The 26,306-nt window shown below is 36.0% G+C and overlaps 1 protein-coding gene across 1 annotated transcript in view; it reads left to right on the forward strand.

Annotated features, from left to right (window-relative positions):
* The window catches only part of HCN3 (hyperpolarization activated cyclic nucleotide gated potassium channel 3), a 1,184,329-nt gene extending 1,176,845 nt beyond the window's left edge, over positions 1-7,484 (forward strand). The window contains exon 8 of the mRNA XM_044080212.1: positions 5,610-7,484. Within this exon, the coding sequence (XP_043936147.1) occupies positions 5,610-6,817 (1,208 nt within the window). The 3' untranslated portion in view covers positions 6,818-7,484. The remainder of the gene's footprint in view (positions 1-5,609) is intronic.
* Positions 7,485-26,306: the final 18,822 nt, after the last annotated feature.

The following is a 26,306-nucleotide window of genomic DNA, read 5'->3' on the forward strand; positions in this document are numbered from 1 at the left end:
ATCTGAAAGTGAGGTACAGACCATTAAAAGATATACCCATAGCAGATATGCTTAGTAGAGTACATTCAACAGATAATTGTAAAGAATTAGAAAAACAACCAGAGTTTACTTAGACAATAGCACAGTAACAAGTGACAGAAGAAAATAAAATTACAAAAAATATCGAGATATACTGATACTGATATAGAATGCACTTACTGAAAAAATAAAATGCTGATATGAACAAAAAATTATCAGTAAGAAAGAAATGCATTTTTAATTTTCTTTTAAGAAAAAATAAATTGTTTCCAGGGCTTAATGTTCAAAGCTGGCAAAATAATAGTTCTCAACAAGGGAAAAGGTGACTGTATGAGAGAATACATGAATCATATTAGGAAATAGTAAAGTACAAGAAAAGAACAAGTGTAGATATAAGGTGACAGCAGGGACTGTTAACAAAGATATTATAAATTGCACAAATCTGTGCCTTATGAACTTTATTCCATAAGAACATTACAGAAAAAGAAATGGTAAATTCTTTACTCCATGGTAACATAGTGGTAAAGAATATCTTTATAAGTCAAATGGGCATAAATGTGCTCCAATTTAAAGAAGCCATTTATCTGATATATGTGGTTTATTATTACAATGTCTTCCAAATAATCAAATTGACAGACACCGGAAGTGCAAATAGGTTTAGTGCATTAAAGTCTACATAATTAATGAAGAGAATATATGATGATGTCATATCTGATAATGGTATGCAACACAAATATCAATAATTCAGAGTGTTTATGCATAAGTGGAAATTCGGACATATAATTCTATTCCATGCTACCTGAATTCCAATGGACAAGTGGACAAAGATATACAAACTGTACAAACTCTTATGGGAATGAGCTGTACATCTAGTTATGAGGATTATCTTGTAGTTTTGAAGTAGAAGTATTTTCCATTACAGGGACTCAGTTTCTCACCAGCTCAGTTGTAAGTCTGCAGATGGCTGAAAAGCAAATTACCTGATCTACATTACCAATGCCTGAAAATCAGTTCAAGTTAAAGGAAATATGTGTCCCTGTTTTTGGCCTTTTGCCCGCCCCCCCAAAAAAAAAACTTAAATTGAAAATAAGTGCAAGAAGCTGTGCAAGATGCTTATGCCTTACACTACTGTCATTATATTTATATATATAAATTGTGTGTGTGTGTGTGTGTGTGTGGAAGTAGACTTTTATGATGGAAATGTTCTGAATTGGGCAGTTTTGTCATTACTGGTTCATGCATTTTGTTTCATTGCCTACTGGAAAAATGTTCAAACAATAAATTGAAAATGCGCTCTGTCTAACAAGTGTGCTATATTATACAAGGAATATAATTTAATAAAGTCAGGAAGGTGTATCAAAGAACACGTGTATGTTTCTTGTTTTGTGTGCAAGGGGCCAATGATTTGAAAACAGCCCAAAGGTAATCTTTATCCACCACTGGACAGATGCATTTTCTTTGGACGTGGTGTGGGTTTCAATGATGTTTTAATGAATATGAGTTTCAAGGGTAGATAAGTTTTAATGCCAAGTCTATTTTCATTGTGAGTCAGTATTGCTTTGTTTAGCAGATATCTATTAGTGTTTGTGCATTGTGCTGTAAAGTGTAAAAATAAAATCCAAATAATCATTGTAGAAGTAAAGCAATATGCACACATTAGTGTTTATGGTAAATGGGGTGAAATAGCCAGGCAATGGGACACTGGAATAGCTGCAGGGGGACTCTACATATTTTGTCTATTCTTCAGTTTGCATTTGAAAGTTGGTATCCCACAATTCCATTGGAGTGGGCAGGGTTACATAATTATGTATGCAAATTGTATCTTAAACAACGTACAGATTTGTCCCTATTTTTCATGGGCTTTGTCCAGATTTTTGATGTTTCCAGGTTGAGAGGTATGCTCCCAGTGACTCCCGTGTCTTTGGAATAGGCTGCTAATTCATGTGAAGCATAACACCTCTATGACATTGCTCAAAAGTAACCTAGATGAGTGGATGGGGCACTGTAAATTCATACCCAGGATAGCACCCACAACCTTCCTGGAATGGGCAGTCATTATTAAATACAATACTGGGTATTGACTAGAGTATCTATGTTATTACATCAGGATGAAATGGCTAGGTTTGAAATGACCTCTGGGTTGATAGCCTACTAACCTCCTATGATCCTATGATCCTATGTCATATACTCATATATGTAGATGTAGATTTATACATATGTACATGTATATATAAAGGTCTACTTTGCTTCATTGAAAGCTCATTTAACTGAATTTAAATTCACCCTCACCAAATCAAATCAAAGTACTGCCCCTTTGTAGAGTACTGTAAGGCAAGTAAAAGAAATATGCCTTTTTCCCCACTGTAATGCAATCCGGGAGTTAGAATATATAGTTAGGGGGGTGGGGGGATTGCCCCTTGCACACAAAACAAGAAACATACACGTGTTCTTTGATACACCTTCCTGACTTTATTAAATTATATTCCTTGTACAAATACACACTTGTGTGTCTATATATATATATATATATATATATATATATATATATATATATATATATATATATATATATATATACACACACACACACACACACACACGTGTGTGTGTGTGTGTGTGTGTGTGTGTGTGTGTGTGAGTTTGGTTCTCATCAAATGTGTGCTTGGTTAACAGCTGTTTAGTCAACCCATTGTAATGAACTAAGCAGCTGATCAACAGTTGGCTTAGAGCGAACAATTCCCAGGGTTGGGGACTATACCCTTACCCCCTGTTTGTGGAGTAAGTATATATAATTAGCAGGAGATGTGCAGGGAGGGCTTACCCCCACTGTAAAAATGGTGTTTTAATTTGTTTGTAGTTTTTGCATGTGCTGAGGCTGTTTCTCAGTGTGTGAGTAGTTGCTAGTAGATATCTTCATTTTTGACGTAAAGATGTCAATGTTTAGTATGTCGACATTGGATGCAATCTGTTTCCTACTACATCCATGTACATATATACCTATCTACAGGTAGACATGCATATGTGTAGAGAGACAGTTATGGGACCACTTAAGTTGATCTAAACAGCATAACACTGACAGCAGAAATATTGATAGAAAAATATTTAAACTTAAAAACATTGAAACACAAAATGTTGTCAAAATCAAACAAAATACAAAACCAATGTTTTTGAAGGGGGCAAACCTGCCTGCACCTCACACACCTCTGCTAATTATGTATACTAATATCACACAGCAGTGGGGAAAGGACATACCCTTCCCTAGTACAAGTTTGATTTTGCTGATATTTTGTATTTAGCCAGGAATGCCAAGGACCAAAAGGGTGAAGCATATTGAAGACTGAATTTCCCAACCTGTGCGCACACAGGACCAAATGCTAACATGGGGCCAAAAGGGGGTCATTTTGGGTATTCAATTATTTAGGCTTTGGCATTCCCAGTTTGCTATCTTCTTGTCACAGTATTGCTTTTTTTTGACATTGTCAGGTTGGAAAATGCAATATAGGTAGATAGATGTGTTTTTATGTGTGTGTGTGTGTGTGTGTGTGTGTGTGTGTGTGTGTGTGTGTGTGTGTGTGTGTGTGTGTGTGTGTTTTATTCCTCTTAAGTGTACCTCATTACAAGAAACGTACCTCATTTGGGGTCATTTGGGGTCATGTTCATGTTCCTCAAAGTTCCACATTGAAAGGCTCTGTCACACATTCAGTGTTAGGCATTTTTTAACCAATATCCATGGTAAATAGAAAAGATTCATATTAATTCATTAAAAGATCTTTTCTAGAAGTAAAACCAGCATATTTTAAAAATCTAATAACCTTCTTAATTGAAGCTGTTAGTAAACTGTTAATATAACTGTTAATATGTGTTCCACATTTTGCCAATTTGTTCCACATTATGAGGGCTAATGTTCCTCATTTTAGAGATGGAAAGTTGAGCGCTATTGTGTGTGTGTGTGTGTGTGTGTGTGTGTGTGTGTGTGTGTGTGTGTGTGTGTGTGTGTGTGTGTGTGTGTGGAGAAGAGAGGGGAGGACAAAATGATCCCTAGGAATTTATTTTATAAGATGGACTATTTCAACTGCATGCTGAATTCAGCATTGCATACATAGCTTTTAAAATGCGATAGTTAATTAGACTTGTTTTAAACAAAAAGTCTGCTGGTGTTCCGGTTGAGAAAGCAGCTGAAGCAATAACATAGCATGGTTGTCTAGGCAAATGTGAACACAGATCATGGTGCTTACTATAGTATTCCTGTTTCCTCCACCTCAATCACCTAGTTAAGTCTAACACTGATGAGAGCTTTTAATAACTTGTTAATATTCTGCTTCAAAATCTACAGCAGAGCTAGCCACACAGCAGTGTAAACCTTAGCTCGAAATGATTGTCACTGCGGAAGTGACACTTCGACCCCACATATAAAATGGGAAAAGGAGTTGAGGATGAATGAATGGATGGATTCTGCTTCAAAATGTGGATTGTATTTACTCTGCACTCCAAAGCATGCAGGCACTTACACAAACACATACTATCCCACTCACAAACATATGTAAACTCATACAAGCACACACATTTGCGTTGCTTGTTTTGTTGAACTGGATTCCTTTTATTGGTAAGGTTCATCTTAATCTTGTCATATTTGCTGCAGTTTATGTTCACACTTATGGTACATCTCCTTATGTGTGCATGTACACTTATGGTACATCTCCTTATGTGTGCATGTGCACATGCGTTTGCGTGATTGCCTTTTTGTCTGGCTGATTGTCGGTCTGTCTGTCTGTGGACATATGTGTGATGCATGTTAGTAGGTTACATTGAGAAAGGTCATTAGACAGAAACTGGTCTGTACATTGTAATAAATGTAATAAATGTTTGTTTCTTCAAATCTGCTGGCCCTTTTTTTGTGGTGCTACCTTTACCTTGGCCCTGCAGTTGCTGTCCGGGTGTGGAGTTTTGTTTACAGCATGCATGTTAGTAATCCATATCATTCTAATTTCAGAATGGCTGTGATGTACAATTTGCATATCATGCTAATCCTCATAGTAGCTGATATTCTTAGAGAAGAGTACCCAGTGGGCCGATCTGCATTCACTTATTGTGAAAGTATAGCCAGTGAATTATCCACAGATAACATACAAGATAGGGAGGTCATTGATGACCTGCATTAAATCAGGTCATGAGGAACAGGAGTAGGGCAGAATAGGTATGGTCATGCCCTCTCTTTTCTTCTGTTGCTGGAGCCAAGTTACATTTAATCCAAGAATTCTGTCTCCTGAATCTCACCATGTTATTGAATACTTCTTTCTAAAACCAAAAATCGTTTAATCTAAAATACATTTCATAACTGGAATACATAAAAGGGTTCACGAAAAAACCTGTAACATAACCAATGTGTACTCTGACCTTATGAGGCCACTCTTGGCAAACCTCACTTCATGTTCCATATTTATCCTCCAAATAACTGATTTTTTCCAGAAAACTGATTTTTTTATTACTGAATAAAACTTGATTCCTACATTTACATATCTGCATTGCTGTCTTTGTTAATGACATTTCCACTTCTGTGAAATGAAATTAATGTTTATATATTTTCTTTTAAGGTAAGAAAAATTCTGTTCTTCTGCGCAAAGGAGCAACGCACAGTAGTGGATCTATCAACAACCGAGACAATGAAATTATACAACAGATAGTGAAGCATGACAGAGACATGGCGCATACTGTTCAAGAGCAGCAACAAACAGCAGTAACCAGAGAAATGAGTTCGAGACCAGTCATATGGGAACCTTTGGTCCACGCACCACTGCAGGCAGCTGCTGCAACAACAAATGTCGCCATAGCCCTCACCCACCAACAGAATAGGCAAGCTGCTATTTATCTGCCCCCTTCTTCTGCTTCTAGTCCACTCTCTCCTGAAGTGGCTCAGTTGACTCGACACTCCAGAAGGTCTCACCCTAGTCTTTATGGTTCAAGACCTTCATCAGGAAGTTCCCCTTCTGGAATCCAGTCACATCTACAAACACCTGCAGCTCAATCACCATCTTCTCCTCTTGTTCAAAGCCAGCAATTTCCAGAAAGTACTGTGCAGGGGCCATCATCCACAGAAGTTACAGCTCATTATCAGCTGCGTAGTGCCACTGGAGGGTCATCTCCTGGTTTAGGGCAACCACCCCAAAGGATCGAAAGGCAAGCAGTTGTCAAGCAAACTGGGCTGGGGTCCCAGACTCAGCTACATCAGTCTAAAGCAGCTTCCACCTCAGCATCTCTGTTGCAGCAGTCAGTCGGTGCTTTAGCATCTAGCCCAGAGCATGGAGCAACACCTGGGAGGACTTTGCATCATAGCTTGTCTAGAGCAACAGGCTCTCGTGTCTTTCTTTCCATGCAGCAGGCTTCAAGTACTCCACAACACCTGGTCAAACACAGAAGTATCCAGGGTCTGCCATTTGTGAAGTTAACTCAGGATGCCAGGCTCTTGTCTGCATCTCAGCCAGCCTTGCCCAATAAAACTGCACAAGCACAACAAGTGTGTCCTTCTCATGATACTAGGAAGTCATCTGGTAATATCACACATTTGTCATCCCCCTCTGTTCCTGGACTTCTAGCCAAACCATCCACTGGCAGCATGGGACAGATTGTTTCTTCACAGGTAGTCTCTGGACCTACTGCTGCACCTAAAAGAGGATCTGTGGGAACATCAGCCACCCCATCTGCACCTTCACTGCCTAGAGACCACTCCACACCCAGAAAAAGTTCTGTGGTTTTCAGTCCTGAATTAGAAAGTGGGAGACCCAAACTCTCATCAAACATGTGATGCTCAATCCAAGGACTACTCAGTCTGACATTTTAAATTATACTAATAAATGACAATTTCACTATAGAAAGTAGAACACCTATGACCTATAACAGGTGTGTGAACTCTCATTAACAGCACTCTTAAACTGCACAGACACAGTTAGGAACTATTAAATGTGAGTAGAACATTCCAGTAAGGAAGCATAACTTCCTTTAAAATTCTTGACTAGTAATCATATGAATAGATTTAAAGTGCAATATAAAAGGGAATTGTATCCCAGAAAAGGCCTTTGTCATTTAAAGTCATAGATGCTAGCTAAGTGAAATATTGCCAACTTTGGGCAGCAAGTCCAACCTGAGCTCAAATCTATCACACCATAGTATTCGGGTTAAAGACCAAAATATTTAAGGTAATTTTTCATCAGATACCAGTGACTTCTCAGAGAAAACCTTCTCTTGAGGGGTACTGTCTTATCACTAGTTATAGAAACAGATGATATCCAATATCCCACTGCATAGTGGATGAGATATAAGGACTTAAAGTGCCCTTTGACAGTAATTAACTTATTGCAGTAATGTGTGATGATGATTTTGACATCAAGGGACCAAGGACTGCTGTACCATCGACTCATATCCTTCCATACTGCCTTAGAAATTAACTCTTCAGATGAATCGTGTAACTCACAACACAGAAAATAACATTAGTATCAGTTTACATGTATACATACTGCAAGCTGCTGTCTGTTGTGCACATGTAAAAAAAAACTTACATAGGGAAGCTTACCACTTCTGTTTAGTATTATAGCAAGCATTCACATCCTTATAGAGAGGACCAAACTATTAAAAACAATAATAATATATGTGTGTGTGCAAAATGTAAGTAAAAGAATCTAGCATTTTACACGTTGAAAACTAAAGAAGACAAAAACAGTATAATGTAGTTGGAAAGCTGGATTAGCAAATATCTGAAAAAATCTACCTTTACGCATGATCAGAAATTTAAAGTGTTTAGCAAGAGATGCAAAGAATGCATACTGTTGGACTGTTTATCTTGGGGTGAATTGAAGATCTTTGAACTTTATACAGTAAGATCAGAAATAATTTGTCTTAATACACATGTTGTAGATTTTTTTAGATACACTGGTTTGTCCATTACATTTTCTATACACATAATATGGCTAAAAATAGTCTTGCTTTAGTTGTCATCATGGAATTATTTAGTACGGCATAATAATTGTGCAGTTTCATGGAATTTTCAGAAGACGTAAGCGAAGGCTCAGATGCATTCTGCCCCATAAAAGTCAGTGTACTGCAGCTAATCTTTCCTAGATCCATGACATGTTCCAGGTGTTTTCTCAAAAGCAACAACATTCTTGGCTGAAGAATCCAGCAAATAGTGTAGACAGCAAGAACAAGAAGATTTAGAAAAAATGACACTGTGTCACATGAAAAATGTGAACAGTAAACTTAGTAGAAAATTCAGTAATTGTTTCCCATTAGAAGTTTCATATTCCAAGACTCTCATGTAAGACTCTCATAATAGTTACAAGAACAATATGATGCACCTGGAAGATTACAGTCCAACACACCCCACAAACGTCTAAGTTACAAGCTGCAGAACATATTTAAGTGTGCTGAATGATTCCCTAACAGTGAGGCTTGGTGTCCATAGAACTTACTTTTTATGTGGAGTAAAACCTACCTTGTCACAAAGCAGTTTACTGTACCAGTTGTTTCAAACATCTCACTTCCCTTACCACAACATACAGTCAGATGCATAAATCCTACATACAAGTGACCCATACTGTGAAATGTCATAAGCAATATTAGATCAATCCGTGACATCTCACACATGGACTGCAAATTTAGAATAATTACCAAACAAGATGTCACCAGCTGGGTATATTTGGATCCAGGTCTCTATGGGCTATTGAACACTGTAAACTGGCTTCATCCAAATCTGTTTCAAAGGTATCATTGTTAGGCTATGCTGCAACACTGCTCAGATCTGATTCTTCCAACTCTAATTCTGATCTTAGACTGGGTTCCTAGCACTGTTATCCCAAATATGAGTATGATATTAAGTTCGAGCTCACAGTACAGGTACAGTGAACTGCACAAACATCTGAGAACATCATGACATTTCAGGAAAGTGATGACCAGCACCACATGCACCTGGACTGCATTGATGGATCACTCCCAGTACCAGCAACGATCTTACAGCAGATTTGGATATTTGTTTGTCCTTTCTGAAATCTAAAATTAGAGTAAAAGCTACAGCAGTGCATATTCCATTCCACACATGATAAATGATAGAACGCCTCTTCATGGACATGCTACCAGCTAGATTACAAAACAGTAGCTCAGCCTTTAAAACCGATATTGTTACTGCATTGGTGTCTTCAGTTGCACTAAGAAAATCTGAAACAGATGACAGCCTCTTCTATGAATCTGGTTCAGAAGTCATGCTAAAGAGGTCTGTATGTTAATTCAGCCTAGGATTTGCCTTGCACCAGTATACCTGTGAAAGACAACTACAGAAAAGACATGTTCACTTGTTAAGAATATCATCAGCAGCTCTTAAGAGTATGTATTGACTGCCAGCATTTGTGTTTTGCACTTATAAAACAAATATTTTAGGTCCTCTGAACACAGAGACAAATCTTAGAACATGATGGTTCATTAATTTAATATCTCCTTAATTCAATAGCAGAGTTCAAGAGTAAACAATACTTTGTAATTCGAAGTAATTTCTAGCTATAGCTAAAACATGTTTTTCATGGTGACAATGGATCCTTGATTAATGCAAGGAATGAAACACTGCATTTTTGTTTTTGTCATTTTCTTATGGAGCTATTGGACTTTGACTCAGAGATTGTGTCATCTGTGAATCTGAGAGTGTTTATAGTGTTGTAAGGGCTCCCCCAATGACTAACTTACTGCCCATAGAAACAAACACTAACTCAAAAGATTTCATTTTCCTTTAGTATTACAGTAGTTGCCCTTCTCAGTGTTTTGCAGGCAAAATTCCAATGCCATCTGCACCACCAGGAATGGTTCATGGATGATGTTATTCTGCTTTTTGGCAACATTGAGGCCTTTGGGGCCTCACTTCATCTAAACCAAATCTAAATGCATATTTCTAATATAGATATTTACAGAACATTATTTTTCATCCCGCTGTGCTGGGTATATCACATTTATTTTTGTAACTTGACTTAGAAAATGGTTTACATTGGGGATCTGAATTATCTCCATTATGATACAAGCAGCAAACAATAACAGAATAGTTTCAGTCATTTTGGAAACTCTTACACCATTACATCACTAACATTTCAAAGGACCATTAAAGTAGCGATAGTGAAGAAGAACCAGCAAATTCTCTCAGCACTTCCCAGAAGGAAGATGGTATATAATATGCACACACACACACACACACACACACACACACACACACACACACACACACACACACACACACACACACACACACACACACTGTGCTGCACAGCACTGTTTTGAAACTCCAGCATTATAGCCTGATGATAACTAATTATTTCTTCATATGCACAAAATTAAATAAACATATCTGTGGACCAGACCTATGAACTGTAAGACATATTTTGAGTTAAGTTCCCTGGTTTGATTCTTGGCTGTGGTACCTTCTGTTGGAGTTTGCATGTCCTCCCTTTATTCACATGGGTTTCCTCTGGGTGCTCCAGTTTCCTCCCACATTCCAAAGACATGCAGTAGGTGTAGTGAACGCTCTAAATTGGTCATAGGTGTGAGTGTGTGTGTGAGTGTATGGTATGGAAGACCTACCAGAGCAGGGCTAGCCACCCAACAGTGTAAACCTTGGCTCTAGATGATTGTCATTGTTGAAGTGACATGCCAACCCCATGTCAAAAAATGTGAAAAAAGGTTATGGAGGGATGGATGGATCTCTCTCTCTCTCTCTTTCACTCTCTTTCTGTCTTATTCACATAAAAATAATGATATCATCACAAAAGGAGGAGTAAGTGATGGAAACATTGATAGTAAATAAATCAATGTTCTTCATTTCTCAGTAAATTTATAGGTAAAAAAAAATCTCCACCATGTTACTTTCCAAAAGTCTTGCAGTCTGGTTCATTGGAGTGTCAGAGAAATTTCCTTTTTTTGTATTGTATTATGTTTTTTCCAATAGTAAAGTTGATATTTTTGTGAGCTTCTAATTTAAATAAAGGCAAGGGCTGGAGTTTACTATACATTTCCTTTATGACAATGTTCTAATGCGGCACTTGTCTGTATGATACCTGTGCATTAACCATGACTCTACAACAAGAAGCTTACTAACTGCCTGCCTGCCAGTGCTCTCCTTACACATTCACCTGACATTTTTGTTTCCACACATGAGGGTGCATTTAAGATGCTTTACAAAATAAATAGTAAGAATTCTTTCCTTTCTTTCTAGTAGCCGTTGTTCTTCCAGACTCAGTGTTGGTAACCTTCAAGATTACTTATTTTATTTTTATATTTATTAGGGGAACAAGCAGGTTAAAATTTGCCCTCTCTGGGTACTGCCAACAGAGCCCACTGAATTCATGAATTTGCTTTTGCAAAATTGTGCAACTACAGTTAATATTTGGTGTGAAACTTTTGCATGGTCAGTGGAACAAATTAGATTGTTTCTAAATTAGTCCAGGATATAAAAATAATAATCATGCAGTTATGTGTTAATACATTTATAGTGATATAACTTTATAATATGTAGAGTCATCAAAGGATGGCCATTTTAAAATAAGAAGCCTCATGGAACAAAGTGTTTTTGCTGACAGCTTCAGTATCATTTCAGTTAGTGAGATGTCACCTTTGTTAGTAGCAGGTAATCATCAGCTATATAAGTAAGAAGCTGTGCTTACTGTTCAAACACTTATACTGTTTCTGTCTTCCTAGAGCTTTGCAAATAACAGGGTCTGTGCAATCAAACCACAGTTAGTGCGTATATATGCGTGTGTGCCTTTGTCTGTGTGAATGTATCACATGATAATGTGTACTACTGCCTCTAGTTGTTATAGTTGCTGTTGTTGTTCTAGTAGAATGTAAGGGAAACATGCTTTAATCTTGAATTGTCCCAAAGAAGAATTGCTTCGAATGGGAGGTATTTTTGTACTGCATCATTTCAGACTAAAGAAAGTTTACCTGCCACACCTCTCAACCTCTTGTGCAAGAAATCTGGGCAAAGACTAAAATAATAGGGGGACAAAGGATCAAAAATAAGAACAGATTTTAAATATTGCTCTTATAAACTTTGAATGTTGACAGAATAACAGGGTTTGTGTTAACATGCATTTTCTAAAAGATACGAAGTCTGAAACTCAAATGTATGTCATTACTTGATGACTTAAATCCGTAGTGATTTGCCAGAAAGCCACAGATTATATGAGGAAAAGACCAAAAATATCAGTTAAAAATCTGGATAGTTTAGAGGACTGCTTTAAGCATCTGTCATAGCACTGTCATAGCATTGTTGACTAGCCAGAAGTAATACAACTCATTCAGTTGTACAACCAGTAAGACAATGTGTAAAAATATGAATGCTGCAGGTGTAAATACATGTTATGTTATCCATTCCTCAAACTCTCAGTTGTCCTGCGTTAAAACTGTCTGCCATTTGATTTGACCATCCAAATGTTTTTGTACATCTGTCACCTTTCTTTGTCTCACTTCCTCACTGTTGCTGCTGTGTCATTTCTCCCGTGGTTAGACCTGCCATTTGTACATTTGAATGTCAGCATTATATCATCCAGGTAAATGACATTAGTACCACATGCTGCCACATTATATACTTCTATTTCATTATCTATCTGTTCTGATTGAAACCACTCTTTTTATTCTTCCAAATGCAAATGGATGGCTGCCAAATGCCCTATTTGAAAAGACCAAACTCCTGTATGTTCTTTTATTTATTTACTTTCATATAGGTCCATTTATGTGTTTAGTTTTGTTTCTATAAATCAATGTTTATACTTGTATAAAATACATCTATCCATACATTGCCTTGAAGAATAAAATATGGAGCTGTGAGTCCTTTTTGTTGGGTCTGTATTAGACAATCAAACTTTCAAAAGTTTGAGTGTCATATGGTCAAACACCATATGATCAAATTTTTGAAAGTTTGAACGTTTTAGCAGAGATCTCCATACAGCACAGAATGGAAAGATTTCCCTTTTCTGCACTGTGGTGAGATCTCAGAGTTGGTATATTTAAAGAGCAGGCAGAGTGGACATGGGAGGTGCAGGGGGGCTTGCCCCCCTGCTTAAAATATTCAGGTAGGGTATTTGTGTAGTTTATTTTTTTATTAGATGTTTGAACTTTTAAAAATTCAATCATATGGTGTCGACCATATGACAATTGAACTTTTGAAAGTTCGAGTATCTAATATAGACCCCTCTTTATTGACTGAGACCCAATTTTAGCCAAACCCTCTCCCTGAAAAATATGAAAAGGAAGCACTGGTAGAAAATGAGTAGCATGTATAGCAGACTCTTACATTTAACTGGGTACTGTCACTCCTTAGTCAAGGCCTACATAGTAAGAACAGCCAATATATTTTTTCTTCTTCTTTCCCCGGTTAGGGGTCATCACAGCAGATCACCTCTCTGCTCATGATTAGCAGTGGAGTTTTACAGTGTCGAGTTGCCAGCTCGGCACCCAACCTTCCACAGAAGGCACACACATGCATGCACTCACACCTAGGGCCAATTTAGAGTATCCAATCCACCTATAGCATGTCTTTGGGATGTGGGAGGAAACCCACGTGACCACAGGGAGCACAGGGAGGACATGCAGACTCTGCACAGAAGGCACCCCAGCCGAGCAACACTAACCACTCTACCACCGTGGCCGCCCCAAGAACAGCCAATGAATGTTTTTCCAGTAAAACAGGAAAAAATGTCTAGTTCTCAGCACTGTAGTTTTCAGAAAAAATATAATATTGTCTGTATAGGCAAGGGTGCTATTTTAAAAGGAAATATAGATTTTCTAAACAAACTGCTTGGCTACTATGTGAAACAAAATGAAAATGAAAGTTTGTAGCTATACACGCACACACACACACACACACACACACACACACACACACACACACTCACATATGTGTGTGTGTGTGTGTGTGTGTGTGTGTGTGTGTGTGTGTGTGTGTGTGTGTGTGTGTGTGTGTGTGTGTGTGTGTGTGTGTGTGTGTGGTACTTACTACATCATCTGGAACAGTGTAGCCAAAAACTTAATAACATGTCCTAGTTCGTCAGAGCTAGTGTGCTACATATAATGATAAGGAGCTACAGCAAAAGTGCAGTGCTAGAATATAGTCCTTCAGATGAGACAGAACACTAAAATATGATTGTTTCAATCAATCTTCGGATGTAGTAAAATTCATATGGTGCATATGTGAAGCAAATCATTCTTTAAGTGTCCTGGCCAGCATTACCAGTATATCTTTGTTATTAACCTTGCTGCAGACAACAAATTTAGTTCATTTATATGAAGCATATATTATAGATATAATTCTTACTACCAATGTCTTGTTTCTCTGAGACTCTTAATTAAAAGTCACAGTTACAATATGGGCAGTGATGTCATTTCAATGACAGCCTCACTGAGGTGATAAGAATACGAATGTGTCATTCCTGCAAGTCAAGTCTTCAGCAAAAGATCAACACAATTCCTAAAAGCTTACAATAACTTAGAACAGTGGGCTATATATAGCCAGACAAATGAAATCAAGAAAAAGTTACGCATTCAGGAAAATCAAGTCGATAATAGAAAAGACAGACTAGGAAAAAGATGCCTGGATAAACACATTCCGACCTGTACCCAGACAGATGTTTACTCACAACTGGCTAGTGATATATTTCTGATAGATTATCCTTCTCTGGCAACTCTTAAGGCCTTAAAATGTTTTCCTTGGTTTTGCACACCATGTTCAGCACTGCAGGAATTTTTAAAGTAATAAATGCTTGTGTTCATTAAGGAAGTGAAGATTTTTTATACTGTTGTCATTTCGTAAGCTACTCATAACAAAGAAGAAAATACTTGGAGTTCCAAAAATAATACTGCTTATTATATCTTGTCTTTTAAGTTACATCATCCTTTGTGTTACATCATTCACCCCCAATAGCTGGCAATTATATTATTTATTTTACACTATAAATAATTAAAGTAGTCAAGGGGCGAGGAAGACTGCTGCTTAGTGCGTGATTTTGAGGAACAGCTTGGCAATGAAGATCATCTTCACAAGTTGCAGATGTCTATCTCTATGTGCTATGTGCTGCAATTAAATGATTGCGTGAAAAAGGGGTATATATTACTTTAATTAGCCTTGCCTCAGATGTAGCTACCTGTAAGTGTGGTGTGATATTTATTTAAATCGACCTTGTATATTTTAATTTTCAACCTCAGAAAATACTTTCTTTCCCATGTTTTTGTACACCCGTGTCAAGTAATGATATTACCATCACTATTTATAAAAATGTGCATACAGTATCGGGATTGGGAATATGCTACTGGTGCAATATATATCATGTGCATACTTGCTTTATTTATACACTTTCAAACTAATGCAGCTGACTCATGGTTTGAGTTGTGATTTGACATCACTGTGTTTGAGAGATAACGCATGATGTACAGCATTTTGCTTCTTACTCTTTTATAAACAAGCTATAAAAGCTCCATGGCAACACCCATAACTTATGCTTTCACCACTGAATCCTGTTACTGCCTATTCTTACTTTGTTTGTAGTCAAATTATACTGTTTACTAAGGCAGAGTAACCTTGTCCATTATGCAGGAAGCCATTACATGATTTCACCACCTAATAACTGCAACTGACATCTCCTTGGAAAGAAAAGATAAACCAGCAATTTATAGTACTGGTTTATAGTACTGGTGCAGATTTTTAAATAAACATTTCCATAGCAATAAGGACTACTAACTGCAATAATAATGCTAATATTAACCCTGGTGAAACATCTCATTGATAATGTTAGTTTGCATTTGCTCACTAGATGTAAAGTTTTATTAGCCATGCTAACGTTTTCGCAATTCTAAAAAGTATGGCTAGAATAGACTGATAAATTTCACTTCTGTTTTAGCAGTGAATAAAACAGCACAGAAAAAAACACAAATGTTATGAGGATCCATAAATACTCCAGGCAAAGAATGACGGAAAAGGCATACAAATGAATTATTTAACATGAACTTACTGTAACTGATAATTATCAAAACAATATTTAAAAAAAAACAAGAAAATTGACCTTGGTTGTACTGGGGTGGGGGGGGGGGTACTGTACCCAAACAACCCCTCCTAATTTCTAAAACCATCCTTGGGGAAAAAGATAGAAAACCAGTGATTGTAAAATATTGTTTTAATAATTATCACGAGTGATGAGCTCACATGTGGTAATTCAGTAGGTCTCTGAATGTAAACTTTCTATACATTATATTTCCTTTACTATCAAACAATAAATTCCTTAGAGACCATGTTTAAAAAGTAAACACAAACAACATAATTAAAGTACCATTTATATATGCAATTGTATTATAACAAATATGCCAAACTGGTAATATTTTGCCCCTCATATTAAATTTGAGCTGTACTCAGTATAAAAAGAACAATCCATTAAACTGCATAATGGATGAAAACCTGTCAGAAAGCATGAAATTTGCTTGGAATGTTCAGTACTTTACTGCAAGTTAATGATGAGTGAAGCAGGTCTCTCCACCCTCCTTGTTGCCAGTTATTCTAATTAAAAAAACTGTAATTTCCCTGCATGAAACAACAACTTGTAATAATAGTATTAAATATGCTTTCCTTGATGATTTGTTCACACCACCAGGTCAATGCTACCTTCAAGTTAAAAGTGCATTACTGTTACTTGCACAGCTTTCATATATGTGGTCTACATTCTCATAAATAATTGTCCTGATGTTCCGTGATATTGCCGTAAGTCAGTCAAAGTGAAAATAAAAACAGGCCTTGCCTCTTGGAATTGTCAGGCCATTTAACCAACTGAAATTAATGAAGGCAAGTTTATACAGAAGGATGAGTGTTATCCAGTCAAGTCTTGTGCTAAACTCAGCTGTTTTAATAAGGGGAGGGGGTTGTAATGTAGTATGCAATACCCTGAAACAAGAATTGAGTTGGGTATGAATGGCATCATATTTGTACCCAGGGAATCAGATCACAGTTAATGCCACTCAAAGTCCTTTCTTGGATAAAATATAATAGTTGTTTACTATATTATGGACTCCCTTCAAGTACATCATTTATAGAATTATAAATGGGGAATGTCTACATGGTATAAAACTGAGCTTCATCAGACTGACTTGGGGATTTTGAAAAGAATGCACATAGAGAAATTATGTTGAAATGTATCCATTTTAAAATTTCTTAAACTTGTAACTCTATATCACATAAAATAAATTAATATATTCTCAATATGAAAGATGTAAAGCTATAAGATTGATCTGAACTTTCTTTGCATTTGATACACTTATTTACTATGTCTAGCCAAAAAATGCAGGTCTTTCATGAAAAATTGTATGGATTACAGAATGGCTTTCAAAATGAACTGCATAACAGTGAAAGACAACAGTGATAGCATTGTTTTCAAAGTTGTCAGAACTTTAATGTCTTGATCTGTTCATATAAATAGGAGCTTAATTATAATGCAACCATAACTATGTACTAAAATATCGTATTCAAACTAATCAAGATTTTAGTATCTTGATCTGCTTATATGTCTGGGTGTGTCTATCTCTCTGTCTCCCGCTCTCTTTATATGTGTGTATATATAAATTTATATATATATATATATATATATATATATATATATATATATATATATATATATATATATGTATATATATATATATATATATATATATATATATATATATATACGTGTTACCTTCAAAATCTAGAAAGCACATAGTCAAATGTGCACATTGTCGAAATGTTTCCATAAAATCTGTAGTGCTGAAAATTTAAAAAGATGAAAAAGCTAATGTCAACATTTCCGACTGCTCCACACTTCAAAACAAGTGCTAACATGGCTTAAAAAGGGGGTGAGATTTTGCGGTTCAGAATATTGGTGTTCGAGGTTTTGAGAAGTCGCAGATCAGAGTTTGTGAAAGTGGTTTTGACGATGTGATGGTCAACATTTTGAAAGTAAACATACATATATATACATATATATATATATATATATATATATATATATATATATATTATATATATATATATATATATATATATATATATATATATATACAGAGGGAGAGAGAGTGTTATACAAGTTATTGCTGTAAGCATTTTATTGTGAAAAAACAGAGGTTTCTGTCATTGGCATAGTTTGTTAAATTATGAAGTTGGTTGAAGTTCATTATATCGACCATTACATAACTCAATGTTTTTGCCCTTTTTTCAAGTTTGTGCACCCCTAGAGTTAGGATATTTAATTTCCAGATGGTTGTGAGGCTTTGCCCCACTTGGTAAAAAAAATATTTTTTTTTTTTTTTTTTTTTGTAATCACAGATGTAACCCATTAATTTACATTTGCGATTACTTTTCTGTTATGATTTTAGTGGCAATTAATGGTAATCACCTGTGAGTTTTTTGATGTTTTGTGCTTCAAACTCACCAGTGATTATGCATTATAAACTCACACACACACACACACACACACACACACACACACATATATATATATATATATATATATATATATATATATATATATATATATATTATATATATATATATATATATATATATATATATATATATATACTTTGGAAGCTCAAACTTTCAAAACTTCGAACTTCATATGGTCGAAATCATAACATCCAAGTTTTAAAAGTATGAAACTTCAATTTAAAAAAAAAATTTACATTTATGCAGGAGGCCAAGCCTCCTGCACCCCCTGCTAATTAAATATACCAACTCCGAGATCATAATACAGTGAATAGAACAGTAAATTTCCTGTTCTGCTCTGTACGGTGATCTCCATATAAACCATTCAAAGTTTCAAAACTTCAATCTTATGTTCTTGAACATATAAAGTTCAACATTTTGAAACTCTGAGCTTCCAAAGTAGACCTCTCTCTCTCTCTCTCTATATATATATATATATATATATATATATATATATATATATATATATATGTGTGTGTGTGTGTGTGTGTGTGTGTGTGTGTGTGTGTGTGTGTGTGTGAGTGTGTGTGTGCGTGTGTATGGAGATAAAGGCAACATTTACTTAGTCAACATAATTTGATTGATTTAACCGGGGTTGGGGAATATGCCCTTTTAGCAGGTATTCTGCAGTTTTGGAGTCAGAACATTGTATTTTACTTGCACACAAGTTGTGACTCAGAGAAGCATATTTGCCTGTCAAAGTTTTTTTTACAATTTTTTTTTTTTTTTGCTGATGTCCAGATTCTAAAATGTATGCTTATTGATCAATGTTATTTGTGTGCTTTGATAAGAAATGTTCAGATTTTTATGCCATGTACCTGCAAGGTGCTGACAGGAGGACTTACTAATTTAACCCAGTAAGTTGAGCTGAGGTAATGACCAAAAGATTAGACTGGTTAGACTCCTGAAGTAAGACAGTCTAAAACTGAGGATTACGGCTATCAGCTACTATTGAATTTCATTCTAAACTCATCAGTTTGGTTTCTTTAGTCTCCATTTGCTTACAAAATGACTCTGGGAAAATCACTTAACCAGACAGTCCTTCTTTGCTGCCCCTCCTGCCTAGTGGTTCCATCTGGTTAACGATAGATAGATAGATAGATAGATAGATAGATAGATAGATAGATAGATAGATATGCCCCTCCTGCCTAGTGGTTCCATCTGGTTAACGATAGATAGATAGATAGATAGATAGATAGATAGATAGATAGATAGATAGATAGATAGACATATAGAAGTCTGTATGAGTGACTGCAAAGTGTAAGAATATATTTAAGGGTATTTTAACTGGGGACAAAATATTACAAAACAGAACTAGACATTGGTATTTTTTTTTTTGGGGGGGGGTAACGTTGCTTGACTGCTGGATGAGAAATAATGCTGTATTACATTTCACAACTGAATCCAACAAGTATTTTAAATCACAGTTGATAAAGTAGAAACTTATTTCTTCTAAAACTGGAACTTGCACTGCCATTCATTGGCATGGACACCTGATATATGAGAAATTAGATTTGTTAAGCAGGCAAGGGTTCAACCAACCACAATGAATACATTTATTCTTTTCAGATGGGAACATTGGAGAAATGTTATCATACTGCGAGAGAGGAAATGAACAGTTCTTCTTGAGCACAGTCTTTTACATATAATGGTAGAAGAAATACTGACAGACTGGATAAAAGAGGGAAGGAAAGAATGATTATATTTAATTGAAACATAGTTCACTAAAGTTGTATAACTTTGCAAACTCATATAGTCAGTTTTACCCAGTTCATTACAACTCCATTAATTAAAGTGAACATCAACATTGTTATCTTATAACAAGATAGGTACATTTGGCAGTTATTAGGCATGCATTCCATGAGACTCGTGAGGAGCCTAATTTTCTATTTGCCCCAGGGCACTATCTGGCTAAGTATCAGAATCATGCAGTAACCATATGGAGGCTGACGGAATTGTGTTGATGTGCTTGTCGATTAAACATCTAAATACAACTTCCACTTGGTAAACAACCACATTATAGAACATAGTGCATAAAGCTTTATCATTTACTAATAACCTGCATTCAGACAAGTCAGGGCTGCATTCATACTGTCATAGGGTTCTGTGCACAGTGTTGGCCAATGGTCCCAAAAAGCAGTCTATTGAGAAACATTTCTTTCATCCATTCTGGATTCAGATTATTCTGGCAGCTATTTGTTGATTAATTTTGCTGATGGTTATAAAAACAATGCTACCATTTCTTGGGGAAATAGAAACAGACATTGTCACCCTCAAAATCAGGGCTTCTACAGACAAATCTGTCTTTGTCAAATGGGAGTAAGTATGAATTAAAATTGAATATTTAGATCAGCCCTTTTCATCATAACTATTCATTAAGTCCTCTTTAATCAAATGCTTTCTTATTAAATGACTATCCTGAAAAAAGAGACATGTCACTGCATGATTTATTCAACAGGATGGGCTGTTTACTGTCATGACGCAGGGTTTTTTTGCATTGTGAGAGGGGCAGGGTTGCATGAATACAGAGGAAGAGGGCATTCGTGCTTTTTCATAGCTCATATATTTCCCATTTCTTAAAGTTAGTATATATAAGTACTGGTAATGTGGAGGTGCAACTTCCTATATAGGGATACAGTAGGACTTGCTCCCTGCAAAACCACTGTTTGTTGAATTTTTATTGTTTAAGGTATTTTTGGGGAAAGGATGCATCTCTGTGTTCCTTTTAGATGAATAAGAATTTTGATAGGATGGGTTTGATAACAGTGATTTTTGATGAACAGCACTACAATAAATTAGAGGCATTCTCCTAAATGCTGTATTATATAGACACTAGTGATTCTGCTCCAGGAGCATTAAAAATGCAAACAATTCATCACACAAAAAATAGCTATTTTTAATATCTAAACGGCAGAATTTGTCTGATGTCTAAATGCTACTAGAGCAAGATTATTTCTCCTATTACATAATTCAATATTTAGGGGCAAATGAAAATTTTGAGGAAGAATTAATGAAGTCCAAGAAAATCAAGGACAGTGAAGATGTATGAGTTTCTGTTCTTTTCTTCCATCCCCTCTTAGAATCTTGTGGGGCAGTAGAGTGTTATTGTTGTCCTTTCTTTCCTCCACACTATGTATGTTCAGCCTCCTCTCACTTTTCATGTCTGATAACACTGGTTACTCATTTCTGGATCTCCTTCAGCCTCCAGGACGTCATGCTGCACTAGGTCTGTAACAGCCAATGACAAGGTCTTTCTGAAGTCATACATCACACTGAGCAGACCAGCATTCCATCAACTCATACCACTGACCTTCTGTAGTAAGTCTAGTAGTTTCTTCCCAGAGTGACCAACACCCATGTGTAATCCACTTCTCCAATACTATCCAATTGTTATTTTCATTTTGAGTTCTTCTAATAAAGTACTTAACCTAGAGCTTTTGGCAAAAACAAAACAGAATATATGCTTCCATATCTTCCCTGCTAACTTGACCAGGTTCTGTTAGAATAAAGCCTCCACTATAATAACACTACCTGGTGAACATTTTCTGTAACAAAACACTTTCAAATTACTAAATGGACTTTACCATATCACAGGTTGAAGCAAATTGAGTGATTTATTTCATCAGTTTTCCATTACTGACCCAATGAAGTACATTATGATAGTGTTTATTGTTATTTTAGAAGGCATTAGAAACAGTTCCATGAATTTAGTATGTTTTATTGCCGAAACCCAAACATATTGTGCAGAATGGTGAAATGCTGGAAAGTAACTTCCCCCAAAACTAAAGAAAGTTGTTCTGTGAAATAAATGTAAAACGGTTCTTTCATAAGACAGCAAAATTTCCTCATCTCTGGGTCAAAATGTGTAAATATTTGACTAACAAAAATTCACCATGCAAAATAACTAGTGTGAGTAATAAATTGTTTTTATTTAAATATTTTTGTTTTTTTCATCAATGGCTGGGAAGCAATTTGTAGAACCATAAATGCCAAACTGTTTTAATTCATGGACTCAGTAGGATATATGTAGCTTACATCTGTGAACCCCACGTGCTTTGACTGTTTGTTACCATTCCAGGCTATTTCATTACTTACAGGCTACATGCATTGGGCTGTCCTTCTTAACCCCCATTCTGCAAAATGTACTGACTACTTTTACTCATAGACATCAGTATTTATGTTCCCATTTCATATTGCAGTAGATCTACATTTATAAAGTGGCAATCCCTCAATATTACATAGGTTATAGAGTAACCCACTTCCCAGATTTTAAATAACAAGCACAAAATTTACTACAGCTCAGAGAAAATAATCTTTTATGCATTGACTCATAATGGAAGTAACTAATTTGCTGTCTTACCAGCACGTGTTCTTTCTGTAATACTGTGGAAGCAAGGTTCAGATAACTATTATTGTCTTAGGACACCCTTCAGTCCTCTATATTCAGATAAACATTTAAACACAGATGATTTCAAAAATAGTTTTGCAATGAAATTGTTTTGCAACCTTAATGTCTATCTCTTTAAATCTTCAATTTTTATAATCTTTACAACTGGATAACTTTTTGCACATAAATACAGATTCTGGCCATGAAACAGTGTATTAACAAATATTTTGGATTAAGTGTTATCAGAAAAATAATCTCTGAAGATGTTTTCCTTGTTGAGCTATTTGTTGTCTTCCCACTGTGCATTTGAGCAAACTGGAAGACACAATCACTTGCATAATTTGCTTTTGTTACAAAAATATGCATTTTCTACTCCTCTACCACCCTTGTACATTTATCACATTCTCTGCCACATTATGATATTTTTAGGATTTCTTCAACTTCACCTCATTTTCTTATGTATTCCTTCCCCATCACCATCACAATCTCCCTTCCTCCCTTTTTTGTCTTCCTCAAGCTTAAGATGTACAAACTCCTTCCACTCCTTGCTCATACTTACTTTGTTACTCAGTGCCCCAGGGGTGTTTGTCTTCTCCCAAAATGAAGGGTATTTCAAGCTCCACTGTCTTAATAAGTGCACTAGCTATTTATGCCTGTATTTATCCCACTATCCAAATCCCCAAAATGACTATTTTGGTCACAGAGTGGGAGTTCTAGCTCAGAATTCCATTCTTCAGCATTAGGACACTGAAGTAAGATCTTACCTCATCCTTCCACTTCTACCATGGGCTGACTACATAATCTCGACATCCAGAGATATTGTCCTAGGACTTTTTAATTAAACTCATCCCATGTGTTGGCCACATTTGGCTAATTTCCCTGTTAATGTATTTTTTAAATGCAGGACAGTTGCTACATAATAAACACTGACCACTTCCCACCAATCTGACATGCCATTACATATAAAAGCCTGCTATTTTATGTTTCTTCCTGGAAGGCATATATTTTGCAAAACCGTGCCCAAGCCTTCATATTAATAGTCTGAAAGAGGCAATTGAAGACATGTTTTACCAAAAGTGTGTAACTGCATCTAAGATTCCATTAAGCCATGGGTATCATATCTTGCAGTTATATGTAAGCACAGGCAATATATGCACCACTATAGATAAATCACAAAGTCACAAGTTATGTAAATCAACACAATTTGCAGACGTGAAGTACTGCCCCAGACAAAAGTGTGTCAGAGAGAACAATCCAAAGTAAGAGTATAATACCATTTAGGAAATGGTTTGAATGAAATTAAGTACATTGTTTCATTTGTTTTCCATTACTAAACTTCTAAAGTACCTTATGATAGTGTTTATTTGGGGGACTGGGGTGAAAAAAAAGACAGATCAGTAGCTGGGGTAACTACCAGCCCAGTAATGCAGAGACGTCATTTTCTAGCAAAACATGTTACTGACACTATTTGAGAGGTCTTTAGACCACCAGCATTTGTTATTGTAACAGATATATGAAATCATCACTGTTCTCTGGGACTCTCTCTCTCTCTCTCTGATATGTCTGTATTAGTTGAAAGAGGAATACATTATTTTTGCTTCCTATATCAAAATGTCTTTGTGAGTCACCAAAGACCATGGCACTTCACTCCTGCATATACTGAGTGTACATAGCTTATAGTTTTCATATGGCAAGTACAGCTTTTTTAATTTTAAACTGTTGTATATAAAGGTATTTAAAATAAAATTTAAAAAAAGTTTGTAATTGAAAATATGTAAATAAAGCACAGATTAACATAAACTGCACAGAGTATGTTTCTTTTTATGTGTTTTGTTTATTTACTAGTTTAAAATTTGCTCTCTAACCTATTTACTGATTTCTGGTGAATGAAGTACCCTGCTACCGAAGTATCAGGTATTTCACTCAAAAGTAATCATGCTTGTACTAGCATTTACTACATTAACTAAAAATGAAAAGTGTGCATCTTGTTAACTTTTCTAACTACACACCAAGTATTTTGTCTTGATGTACTGGCAACTAAAACAGTCTGTGATGGAAGTGATCAAGTGGCTGTGACACTGAGAGAATGTACTGGAAGTCTTGGGTTCACATCCTAAAAGTGCTAATGTTTGTCTCTTTTACTTCAGTGATTCTAAAACAGCCTAATGAAAGAGTATTCTCTGTGTATGTCTGTAATTTGACTCTTTTCTGAAATGGTACTGCTGTATCTGGAAATGATTTATTTGGAAAATAGGAGATAATATAATTTGAGTCAATAAGAATGGAATTTCTCACTGCAGTTTATTTCTTTGTGCAATACATGTGGGTTATAGTAAGAACATGACAGTACAGCTAATCAGTTACTGGGAGGAAAGATCAAAATCCAAACTGCTTTCAGCCTTTGAGATATACTGAAGATGTGGCATGCAGACCTGATTGTTCTTAACTGTCATGTGTCAGCAGTTCGGAGGTACATAGAGTGAGTGCTGAATCTATAATATGGGTGTTAAGCATTTATTGTGCTATGCAAGGTCAAACTTTAAAAAGATCTAATGTGCAAAGCAGCCAATGTACCATGTAGCTGCAGATTCTGATGACTATAAAGCAAAGTATTGGTTTAGCGAAATGGTATATGGCACATGTACTGTATCAGGTGCAAAGTGTGGTATACAAGGTCAAGCTACTGGTATTTCATATGTTTTCTCTGTAATATGCGAAGTGGTGTATGTATGCTGAAACCTGTCTAATGTCAGCCTCATGGACCAAATGTCAGAAAATGACAAAGTGAGTATAAAGCTTTGTACTTCACCTTGTGTTGCCCAAAAGCCAAGGGTGTTGGATTTAGCCAAACATCAAAGACTACAGCAAATTTATCTGAACTAATATAGAGCTATGGTAACATAGTGCTGTACCCCTATGGTACTTTATCAGACTGGGTAACACCAGAATACTAGTTTCAGTATTTAATGGTATACTTGTGAAACAAAACAGCTCTTGGGTACATAAAATGCAATGAATCCATTTGAATATGCATTATAGGCTGAAGTCATTGAGCAGTGAAGGTTAGTGCAATGTTGATTTTGCCCAAGATAACCATGGCTTGCAGTCATTAACCAATATTCTACAAAAAATCATTCCTGCTAATAACTGTCCCCCTTTTCATCAGTCCAGTTTATTTTATTTATTTTTATTTTTACTTGTAATTGTTTTCCAGGGCAGAGCACTGATCTTCATGGCCCTTTTTCACATTCAGTCTGGGAGCGGTGTCTGGTTAAGTGACATGCTCGGAGTCACACAATTATGCAATGGAGACTGAGGGAATCAGTTACTGACTTATAATGCAAGATTTATGTTGGCAGTCCATCATTTCTCACAAGTGATGGGTGT

This window comes from Protopterus annectens, chromosome 8.part0 (genome assembly GCF_019279795.1).
Source record: "Protopterus annectens isolate FY-2018-M chromosome 8.part0, PAN1.0, whole genome shotgun sequence".
Classification (NCBI taxonomy): Eukaryota; Metazoa; Chordata; order Ceratodontiformes; family Protopteridae; genus Protopterus; species Protopterus annectens.